The sequence below is a fragment of the Schistocerca gregaria genome, chromosome X, assembly GCF_023897955.1.
Source record: "Schistocerca gregaria isolate iqSchGreg1 chromosome X, iqSchGreg1.2, whole genome shotgun sequence".
Classification (NCBI taxonomy): Eukaryota; Metazoa; Arthropoda; class Insecta; order Orthoptera; family Acrididae; genus Schistocerca; species Schistocerca gregaria.
Window position 1 is genome coordinate 19,843,346 of NC_064931.1, and position 12,071 is coordinate 19,855,416.

The 12,071-nt window shown below is 47.6% G+C and overlaps 1 protein-coding gene across 1 annotated transcript; it reads left to right on the forward strand.

Annotated features, from left to right (window-relative positions):
- Nucleotides 1–265: 265 nt before the first annotated feature.
- Nucleotides 266–2,112, forward strand: LOC126299552 (cathelicidin-3-like; the record flags this gene model as incomplete). Its single annotated transcript, XM_049991545.1, has 2 exons — nt 266–316; nt 1,975–2,112. Coding segments are annotated over 2 exons (189 nt in total), but the record flags the coding sequence as incomplete, so codon positions are not given.
- Nucleotides 2,113–12,071: the final 9,959 nt, after the last annotated feature.

Consider the following 12,071-nt stretch of genomic DNA (forward strand, 5'->3'; position numbering starts at 1 on the left):
CCTTTTTATCAGTTATTAGGCCAGTTTATGTTGCAGTTGTTTTTTGTGTGAACTCCATCTCTCTCTCTCTCCCCCCTCCCTCTCCCCCTCCCTCCCCCCCTCTCCCTCTCCCTCTCCCCCCTCCCCATCCAACTCCCCCTCCCCATCCAACTCCCCCTCCCCATCCAACTCCCCCTCCCCATCCCTCTCCCCCTCCCCATCCCTCTCCCCCTCCCCATCCCTCTCCCCCTCCCCATCCCTCTCCCCCTCCCCATCCCCCTCCCCATCCCTCTCCCCCTCCCCATCCCTCTCCCCCTCCCTCCCTCTCCCCCTCCCTCCCTCCTTCCCTCTCCCCCTCCCTCTCCCTCTCCCCCTCCCCCTCCCTCCCTCCCTCTCCCCCTCCCTCCCTCCCTCTCCCCCTCCCTCCCTCTCCCTCTCCCTCCCTCTCCCCCTCCCTCTCCCTCTCCCTCCCTCCCTCCCTCCCTCTCCTCCTCCCTCCCTCCCTCCCTCTCCTCCTCCCTCCCTCCCTCCCTCTCCCTCTCCTCCTCCCTCCCTCTCCCTCCCTCTCCCCCTCCCTCTCCCTCTCCCTCCCTCCCTCCCTCCCTCTCCTCCTCCCTCCCTCCCTCCCTCTCCCTCTCCTCCTCCCTCCCTCTCCCTCCCTCTCCCTCCCTCCCTCTCCTCCTCCCTCCCTCTCCCTCTCCTCCTCCCTCCCTCTCCCTCCCTCTCCCTCCCTCTCCCTCCCTCTCCCTCCCTCTCCCTCTCCCCCTCCCTCCCTCTCCCTCCCTCTCCCCCTCCCTCCCTCTCCCCCTCCCTCCCTCTCCCCCTCCCTCCCTCTCCCCCTCCTTCCCCCTCTCCCCGTCCCTCCCCCTATCCCCTCCCTGCCCCTCTCCCCTCCCTGCCCCTCTCCCCTCCCTGCCCCTCTCCCCTCCCTGCCCCTCTCCCCTCCCTGCCCCTCTCCCCTCCCTCCCCCTATCCCCTCCCTCCCCCTATCCCCTCCCTCACCCTATCCCCTCCTTCCCCCTATCCCCTCCTTCCCCCTATCCCCTCCCTCCCCTATCCCCTCCCTCCCCTATCCCCTCCCTCCCCTATCCCCTCCCTCCCCCTCTCCCCCTGCCTCCCCCTCTCCCCCTGCCTCCCCCTCTCCCCCTGCCTCCCCCTCTCCCCCTGCCTCCCCCTCTCCCCCTGCCTCCCCCTCTTCCCCTCCCTCCACCTCACCCCCTTCCTCCACCTCTCCCCCTCCCTCTCCCCCTCCCTCTCCCCCTCCCTCACTCTCCCCCTCCCTCCCTCTCCCCCTCCCTCCCTCTCCCCCTCCCCCCTCTCCCCCTCCCCCCTCTCCCCCTCCCCCCTCTCCCCCTCCCTCCCTCTCCCCCTCCCTCCCTCTCCCCCTCTCCCCCTCCCTCCCTCTCCCCCTCCCTCCCTCCCTCTCCCCCTCCCTCCCTCCCTCTCCCCCTCCCTCCCTCCCTCTCCCCCTCCCTCCCTCCCTCTCCCCCTCCCTCCCTCTCCCCCTCCCTCCCTCCCTCTCCCCCTCCCTCCCTCCCTCTCCCCCTCCCTCTCCCCCTCCCTCCCCCTCTCCCCCTGCCTCCCCCTCTCCCCCTCTCCCCCTGCCTCCCCCCTCTCCCCCTGCCTCCCCCTCTCCCCCTGCCTCCCCCTCTCCCCCTGCCTCCCCCTCTCCCCCTCCCTCCACCTCTCCCCCTCCCTCCACCTCTCCCCCTCCCTCCACCTCACCCCCTTCCTCCACCTCTCCCCCTCCCTCTCCCCCTCCCCCTCTCCCCCTCCCCCCTCTCCCCCTCCCCCCTCTCCCCCTCCCTCCCTCTCCCCCTCCCTCCCTCTCCCCCCTCCCTCCCTCTCCCCCTCCCTCCCTCTCCCCCTCCCCCCTCTCCCCCTCCCCCCTCTCCCCCTCCCTCCCTCTCCCCCTCCCTCCCTCCCTCTCCCCCTCCCTCCCTCCCTCTCCCCCTCCCTCCCTCCCTCTCCCCCTCCCTCCCTCCCTCTCCCCCTCCCTCCCTCCCTCTCCCCCTCCCTCTCCCTCTGCCTGTCCCTCTCCCTCTGCCTGTCCCTCTCCCTCTGCCTGTCCCTGTCTCCACCCCTCTCTCCCCCTCTCCCCTTTGTCACACAATAGTGGTGACATCAGGCTAGGCTTGAGACAAGACTCTTTAGCATGCACCATAGTTGGACCAGCATTTCTTGATTGTTATTCTCTGCAAAAAAGGATAATGTTTTAACTATGTAGTCTTCTGTATGAAGAATAATCGAAGTATTACCCTTGTCAGAACGAATTGTCACTGCCTCATACGGTGTTAGCTTGTCATTTACAGTATTGAGTGCAAAATATTCTTTTATATTTAGGACTATTCTGAGTAGCCTTTTGGATTAATTCTCTAGCTCTACACATTATTTTTACTTTGTTGGCTTTACTGCATGGGGTGACATGAAGTGCAGATTTTAAAATCTGCAACTAGGACTGTAATGGCGTTTTCGTTAATACCCAGTTGAATGCAGTACTTTAAACCTTTATACAGTAGCTGCTTGTGTACTAAACTCTAACTTAGTTGGGTTTACCATCTGCTCTTGGTTTCCCAGAGTTCCTTTTTTCGGAAGATATTGTAGTTAATACTTTGGCATTTTACTCCCAGTTTCAGGTTCCTTGTGCTTTCATTTGCTAAATGAAGATAGGACAGTGTTTCCTTATAATTTTATCTTAATGCCATATGCTGGCATTAAAGAATGGATGTAAGCTCATCACATTACTTCTTATGTAAGTTCACAATTATTGTTAGTTGTACAGAAAGAACAGGTCTGATCTTAGTTAATCGACAGTGAATCGACTACATAGCACCTTGGGGAAGGTATATGATGCCCTTAAAAGCAAGATAGATGGGGCACAGGTGCGAGTCAGTTGCAACGTAACGATCTTGTAGCAAATTGATCATGGATGCAGGCAATTACTAATACTATACGAAGATGGGTGGTGGAATTTCGATAAAACTTCTCGGGCGGTTCATGAGCCATACAGTAAAATCAGTCACAAACCACATGCTAGCTGGTTTGGGAGTGGGCAATCTTGTTGCCTGGGACTATGAAAGTCGTATAGCCCCGACAGTAGGAAGTGTTAGTGTGGGAGGACAGTGTCAAATACTCGGGGCTACTAGTGTGTGAATGTATGTTTGTGTTGTTGGTTGAGAAACAGCTCTGCTCAGCTCTGATGCTGGAAAAAGTAGAGGATAGCAGTGCTGTGAAGCAATTCTGCTTAATCCTCTCGCCAGGATGAAGAGAGGGGGGGGGGGGGGGCGGAGCAGTGTTACCACAGATTTACATTGACACTGGTTGAGCCTCGGATTACAATATGTGAATAGCCTAAAAGTAGTCACAAATGCTAGAGGGGTCCAGAAGGCAGAACACGGCAACAACAGAGAAATATTGAGATATAAAAGGCTGCAACTGGATGGTACAGTCAGGTTTCCATACAAGGGCCTGAGGAAGAATGGATAGGTAGCCTGAGGCCATGTTTCATATCAGCATTGAAAAAACGTCACAAGGGCTGTAAGCCGTGCAGGATGAATACTGCTAGAGGCCAGAAGGCTGAATACAACAGAGAAATTCCGATTTTAGTAGTCGTAGTGAAATATAAAAGGCAATGTTGTACGAATGAAAGAGATAGGTAGGCGATCGATTTACGAAACGGAAAATTGAAAGAACAGACCGATCAGGTGGGCGCTCTGCGAGTGCTAACCGCAACGTGTAAGATATACGGCCCTGGAGGAAATACTTTTCCTGTATGAAGGTAGGTGTAGAGCGCATCGTCAACACGACGGTATCGCCTACTTAACTGTTTATACGACAAACAATACTGTGATTCAAACATAGCTGCTACGTACTACTTCTTAAAACTCGTCGTCTCTCTCAAAAGAAAAATTTTGCGCTGCGACCAAATTCGCCGTCTTCATCCTCACAATTTTGCGACTAAATTCGCCGTCTCTATAACTCCTTAGTGCTGGCCTCGTCAGGAGTAGAATAGGGCCTTTGTATGTGGGGGTTGGGCAGCGTCCCTTGCAGTGCGGTGAGTAGAGTTCCTCTGGACAGTCACTAAATTTCTCCCAGGCTTAGTTTATGTTGTTCACGACAGTTATTCATGAAGGATCTTCTTTTCAAGAGACTCAGATAACTCAATTGTTAAAGTTCGTGGAACTATCATGAGTCATTTACTCACTTAGATACTTCGTTCTTCTACAATGTACGTAATTTGTAAATTTTTATACTTCTGCATGAGTTGTGATGACGACTTGGTTCTCTCAAATATCGGTTACTTGAAACTCGGGGTTCGTAATTTCTGTGATTGACGGTGGGGTATGCAGTTAGAACTGTTATTCTGGATTGGTATTAACTTGGTTTTTACTCTACTTTACTGTATTTTACGGTGGCATTTCATTCTCGATCCTTTTGGCTGACGTGTTTCCCATACAGCGGTCACTTACAGAATAAATATCACGCCATATAGATCTGTTTATTAACTGCGAGGGTGGCAATACAAAGTAGCTGGAGACTGATTTGAAGAAAAAAAAAGACATTTTTTTGTATAGCTAGTGCAATCTGTAGGGCAATATTAGGCTGGTGGATTTAATTTGATAACTATATTCTTGGATTTGCTGGTTACTCTACAGCCGTATGAATGTACAAAAGTGGAGCGTGGGAGCTTGATTCACGCGGCAGAGACGTGTGGTCCTCGGGGAGGAAGAGGGGAGCGAGGGGGTGGGGGCCGGTGTGTGTGTGTGTGTGTGTGTGTGTGTGTGTGTGTGTGTGTGTGTGTGTGTGTGTGTGTGTAGGAGGAAGGCGAGAGGTGGTCTGAGCAACTAAGACGGGGTCCCGGGGAGAGTTTCAGACACTGCTTCGGCAGAGGCGGGAGCTGAGTACGCGTCACAAGGCAGCGGGGCAATGGGGCGGGTGGGAACCCTGAAGGCCGCTCACTTGATGACGCCTGCGGGGAGGAGGGAGGGGAGTGAGGGTTGCAGACGGCAGGGAGGGGCGAGGCTTGCGATTTGTAAACAGATTGTGGACGGCAGTCTTGCCTGGTGCTAACCGTGGGACTTTATCTTTTCATTTGGTATTTCCTCTTTGACGGAAAGCTGCCGTTGTTCGTACACCAAGCTAAAGGGTAGTTCGCGATGTATTTTGATTGATGAGGGTGCATTTGTGTACGAGAAATAACCTCCCATAGCACATTTGGTGCACAGTAGCACGTAGTATCATGAAAACGCACCTTGTTGTTTCTCCAGCAGCATATTAAGAAAACAATAAAGTAGCACTTAGGGAGGGCTCCTTTTACTTTCAAAGTAACATATTGGCTGGTTAGCTTAGACATATGTATTCTTGTTAACCAAAACTACTGTCTCTCTAGCCTGGTGTTCGAATTGTTCTTTCCCTTGTAATAGTGTTACCATACATTTAGTGTAGTGTATTTCAAATGGTAGATAGAGGGCAGCATGTTGTCACTGATTCTATGCCAATGGCAGTTACTAAAACATGTTACTAAAATGTTTCTATGGTAAAGCTTTAACAGCTGTTCCTGTTCATCGTTCACTAAGTCAACAGATGAAGTGTCATTCCATTCGACATATAAAAAATTGATTCTTAACTCTGCATGTTCTACTGACTGGGACAACTTTTCCCCTTAATTCCATTACTAATAAGTGTGTTTCCAGTTCTCTACCGCTCCTACAACGTTACTGGAGACATTAAATGATGTAAGACAGAATGATTACAAAAACTCCAATCCCTTCCATTAACGTATGGCATCCTAACTTCTATTACAAATGGTTGCCAACCTTATGAGTACTTACAAATAACATGCACAACTTAAATGAATACATTGCAACGACAGCGTTTTCCAGTCAATTAATTCTCTTACTTCAATATATACTTTTCAAGTTGAATACATGGCACGCTGGACCTAGTCCTTGGACCGTAACCCATAGGGCTGTTTTGACCTTAGATCATGCCTAGGTTGCGCTCTAGGCGCTTGTACTACTTTCTTTCTTGCCTACCTCTGTAAACTTCAATCTGGCTATGTTGACCAATAGATCATCCGGCCAGGCACAAGTGCGACCCACATAGCAAATATTCTGTGTGAACATAACCATTTTTTCATGGGACTTTCTGAAAAGGTGGAAATGACAGAAGCCGCAGGAAAATTACTTACAGTTGCCGTGTTAGCTGAGATTGTGACAGTTGTATTGGTGACAAAATTAGTATTAGTTGTCACTGGTTGAACATTTCTTACTAGACACTGGATTGTATCAGTATATTCGCATTGCGAAGGGACAGATCAATATAAGATGGATAGTTTTTATGAGGCACTCAGTGATGTAGTTGTTAGAGTAAAGGACAAGGACATTGTTATGCTCATGGGTGATTTTAACGCCAGGATTGGAAATCGAACAGAAGGGTATGAAAAGGTTATAGGTAAATTGGGAGAGGATATGGAGGCCAACAGGAACGGGAAACAACTCATGGATTTCTGTGCCAGTATGGGCTTAGTAATCACAAACTCCTTTTTTAAACATAAGAACATTCACTGGTATACTTGGGAAGGCAGGGGAACCAGATCTGTCATTGACTATATAATAACAGTTCAGGAAGGCTGTGAGGGACACACGTGTATTCAGGGGATTCTTTGATGACACTGATCATTATTTAATCTGCAGTGAAATTGTGATTGTGAGGCCGAAAGTGCAGGAGGTCAGGTCCATATGTAGGAGGATAAGAGCGGAGAAACTTCAGGATAAGGAAATCAGGCACAAGTACATAACAGCGATCTCAGAAAGGTACCAGTTACTTGAATGTAGTCAATTACAGTCAGTGGAAAAGGAATGGACAAGGTGCAGGGACACAGTACTAGAAGTGGCTAAAGAATGTCTTGGAACAGTAGTGTGTAAAAGTAGGATGAAGCAAACAGCTTGGTGGAATGACACCATCAAGGCAGCCTGTAAAAGGGAAAAGAAGGCCTATCAAAAATGGCTACATACTAGAACTCAGGTAGACAGGGAACGTTACGTTAAAGAAAGAAACAAAGCCAAACAGATAATTGCAGCATCCAAGAAGAAATCTTGGGAAGACTTTGGAAACAGGTTGGAAACTATGGGTCAAGCTGCTAGAAAACCATTCTGGAGTGTAATTAGCAGTCTTCGAAAGGGAGGTAAGAAGGAAATGACAAGTATTTTGGACAGGTCAGGAAAACTGCTGGTGAATCCTGTGGATGCCTTGGGCAGATGGAGGGAATATTTTGAAAAGTTGTTCAACGTAGGTGAAAATGCGATCGGTAATGTTTCAGATTTCGAGGTAGAAGGGGATAGGAATGATGATGGATATAGGATCACATTTGAGGAAGTGGAGAAAATGGTCAATAGATTGCTATGCAATAAAGCAGCTTGGGTGGATGAAATTAAGTCAGAACTCATCAAATACAGAGGAATGTCAGATCTTAAATGGCTACCCAGGAAAACTGAAATGGCCTGGGAGTCGGGACAGGTTCCATCAGACTGGACAAAAGCAGTGTTGTTGTTGTTGTTGTTGTTGTTGTTGTTGTTGTGGTCTTCAGTCCTGAGACTGGTTGGATGCAGCTCCCCCTGCTACTCTATCCTGTGCAAGGTCCTTCATCTCCCAGTACCTACTGCAACCTACATCCTTCTGAATCTGCTTAGTGTAGTCATCTCTTGGTCTCCCTCTACAATTTTTACCCTCTACGCTGCCCTCCAATACTAAATTGGTGATCCCTTGATGCCTCTGAACATGTCCTACCAACCGATCCCTTCTTCTGGTCAAGTTGTGCCACAAACTTCTCTTCTCCCCAATCCTATCCAAAACTTCCTCATTAGTTATGTGATCTACCCATCTAATCTTTAGCATTCTTCTGTAGCACCACATTTCGAAAGCTTCTATTCTCTTCTTGTCCAAACTATTTATCGTCCATGTTTCACTTCCATACATGGCTACACTCCATACAAATACTTTCAGAAATGACTTCCTGACACTTAAATCTATACTCGATGTTAACAAATTTCTCTTCTTCAGAAACGCTTTCCTTGCCATTGCCAGTCTACATTTTATATCCTCTCTACTTCGACCATCATCAGTTATTTTGCCCCCCAAATAGCAAAACTCCTTCACTACTTTCAATGTCTCATTTCCTAACCTAATTCTCTCAGCATCACCCGACTTAATTCAATTACATTCCATTATCCTCGTTTTGCTTTTGTTGGTGTTCATCTTATGTCCTCCTTTCAAGACACTATCCATTCCGTTCAACTGCTCTTCCAAGTCCATTGTTGTGTCTGACAGAACTACAATGTCATCGGAAAACCTCAAAGTTTTTATTTCTTCTCCATGGATTTTAATACCTGCTCCGAATTTTTCTTTTGTTTCCTTCACTGCTTGCTCAATATACAGATTGAATAACATTGGGGACAGACTACAACCCTGTCTCACTCCCTTCCCAACCACTGCTTCCCTTTCATGTCCCTCGATTCTTATAACTACCACCTGGTTTCTGTACAAATTGTAAATAGCCTTTCACTCCATGTATTTTACCCCTGCCACCTTCATAATTTGAAAGAGTATTCCAGTAAACATTGTCAAAAACTTTCTCTAAGTCTACAAATGCTAGAAATGTAGGTTTGCCTTTTCTTAATCTTTCTTCTAAGATAAGTCGTAGGGTCAGTATTGCCTCACGTGTTCCAGTATTTCTACGGAATCCAAACTGATCTTCCCCGAGGTCGGCTTCTACTAGTTTTTCCATTCGTCTGTAAAGAATTCGTGTTAGTATTTTGCAGCTATGACTTATTAAACTGATAGTTCGGTAATTTTCACAACTGTCAACACCTGCTTTCTTCGAGATTGGAATCATATTCTTCTTTAAGTCTGAGGGTATTTCGCCTGTCTCATACATCTTGCTCACCAGATGGTAGAGTTTTGTCAGGAATGGCTCTCCCAAGGCTGTCAGTAGTTCCAATGGAATGTTGTCTACTCCGGGGGCCTTGTTCCGACTCAGGTCTTTCAGTGCTCTGTCAAACTCTTCACGTAGTATCATATCTCCCATTTCGTCTTCATCTACGTCCTCTTCCATTTCCATAATATTGTCCTCAAGTACATCGCCCTTGTATAGACCCTCTATATACTCCTTCCACCTTTCTGCTTTCCCTTCTTTGCTTAGAACTGGGTTTCCATCTGAGCTCTTGATGTTCATACAAGTGGTTCTCTTATCTCCAAAGGTCTCTTTAATTTTCCTGCAGGCAGTATCTACCTTACCCATAGTGAGATAAGCCTCTATATCCTTACATTTGTCCTCAAGCCATCCCTGCTTAGCCATTTTGCACTTCCTGTCGATCTCATTTTTGAGACATTTGTATTGCTTTTTGCCTGCTTCATTTACTGCATTTTTATATTTTCTTTCATCAATTAAATTCAATATTTCTTCTGTTACCCAAGGATTCCTACTAGCCCTCGTCTTTTTACCTACTTGATCCTCTGCTGCCTTCACTACTACATCCCTCAAAGCTACCCATTCTTCTTCTACCGTATTTCTTTTCCCCATTCCTGTCAACTGCTCCCATATGCTCTCCCTGAAACTCTGTACAACCTCTGGTTCTTTAAGTTTACCCAGTTCCCATCTCCTTAAATTCCCACCTTTTTGCAGTTTCTTTAGTTTTAATCTACAGGTCATAACCAATAGATTGTGGTCAGATTCCACATCTGCCCCTGGAAATGTTTACAAGTTAAAACCTGGTTCCTAAATCTCTGCCGGCCGCGGTGGTCTAGCGGTTCTAGGCGCGCAGTCCGGAACCGCTCGACTGCTACGGTCGCAGGTTCGAATCCTGCCTCGGGCGTGGATGTGTGTGATGTCCTTAGGTTAGTTAGGTTTAAGTAGTTCTAAGTTCTAGGGGACTGATGACCACAGCAGTTGAGTCCCATAGTGCTCAGAGCCATTTGAACCATTTTTTTCCTCCTGCCACCGAACTTCACTAATTCCCACTATATCTAACTTTAACCTATCCATTTCCTTTTTTAAATTTTCTAACCTACCTGCCCGATTAAGGGATCTGACATTCCACGCGCCGATTCGTAGAACGCCCGTTTTCTTTCTCCTGATAACTACATCCTCTTGAGTAGTCCCCGCCCGGAGATCCGAATGGGGGACTATTTTACCTCCGGAATATTTTAGCCAAGAGGACGCCATCATCATTTAATCATACAGTAAAGCTGCATCCCCTCGGGAAAAATTACGGCCGTAGTTTCCCCTTGCTTTCAGCCGTTCGCAGTACCAGCACAGCAAGGCCGTTTTGGTTATTGTTACAAGGCCAGATCAGTCAATCATCCAGACTGTTGTCCCTGCAATTACTGAAAAGGCTGCTGCCCCTCTTCAGGAACCACACGTTTGTCTGGCCTCTCAACAGATACCCCTCCGTTGTGGTTGCACCTACGGTACGGCTATCTGTATCGCTGAGGCACACAAGCCTCCCCACCAACGGCAAGGTCCATGGTTAATGGGGGGAGGACAAAAGCAGTAATCACACCAATCTTTAAACATGGAAACAGAAAAGATTGTAACAACTACAGAGGTATCTCTTTAATCAGCGTTGTGGGTAAAATCTTCTCAGGTATTGTTGAAAGGAAAGTGCGAGCATTAGTTGAGGACCAGTTGGATGAAAATCAGTGTGGGTTTAGGCCTCTTAGAGTTTGTCAGGACCAGATCTTTAGCTTAAGGCAAATAATGGAGAATTGTTATGAGTGGAACAGGGAATTGTATCTATGCTTTATAGATCTAGAAAAGGCATATGACCGGGTTTTTAGGAGGAAGTTATTGTCTGTTCTACGAGATTATGGAATAGGAGGCAAACTTTTGCAAGCAATTAAAGGTCTTTACATGGATAGTCAGGCAGCAGTTGGAGTTGACGGTAAATTGAGTTCATGGTTCAGAGTAGTTTCAGGGGTGAGACAAGGCTGCAGCCTGTCTCCACTGTTGTTCATATTATATATGGATCATATGTTGAAAACAACAGACTGGCTGGGTGAGACTAAGATGTGTGAACACAAAATAAGCAGTCTTGCATATGCGGATGACTTAGTTGTGATGACAGATTCGATTGAAAGTTTGCAAAGTAATATTTCAGAGCTAGATCAGAAATGTAAGGACTATGGTATGAAGATTAGCATCTCCAAAACGAAAGTAATGTCAGTGGGAAAGAAATATAAACGGATTTAATGCCAAATAGGAGGAACAAAGTTAGAACAGGTGACGGTTTCAAGTACTTAGGATGCATATTCTCACAGGATGGCAACATAGTGAAAGAACTGGAAGAGTGGTGTAGCAAAGCTAATGCAGTGAGCGCTCAGCTACGATCTACTCTCTTTTGCAAGAAGGAAGTCAGTACCAAGACTAAGCTATCTGTGCACCGTTCAATCTTTCGACCAACTTTGTTGTATGGGAGCGAAAGCTGGGTGGATTCAGGTTACCTTATCAACAAGGTTGAGGTTATGGATATGAAAGTAACTAGGATGATTGCAGGTACTAGTAGATGGGAACAATGGCAGAAGGGTGTCCACAATGAGGAAATCAAAGAAAAACTGGGAATGAACTCTATAGCTATAGCAGTCAGGACGAACAGGCTTAGATGGTGGGGCCATGTTACACGCATGGGAGAAGCAAGGTTACCCAAGAGACTCATGGGTTCAGCAGTAGAGGGTAGGAGGAGTCGGGGCAGACCAAGGAGAAGGTAGGTACCTGGATTCGGTTAAGAATGAGTTTGAGGTAATAGGTTTAACATCAGAAGAGGCACCAATGTTAGCACTGAATAGGGGATCATGGAGACATTTTATAAGGGGGGGGGGGCTATGCTCCAGACTGAGCGCTGAAAGGCATAATCAGTCTTAAATGATGATGATGATGGTGGTGGTGGTGGTGGTGGTGGTGGTGGTGGTTGAACATTTATTACAGGTGTGGAGCTAGCCACAGGTACAGAACTTCGTACACTGGTTTCCAGCGTCTGTTTCAAGACGCGGTTTTACTCGATTAACTCTCGATTTTGGATGAACAATTGGTTCATTCT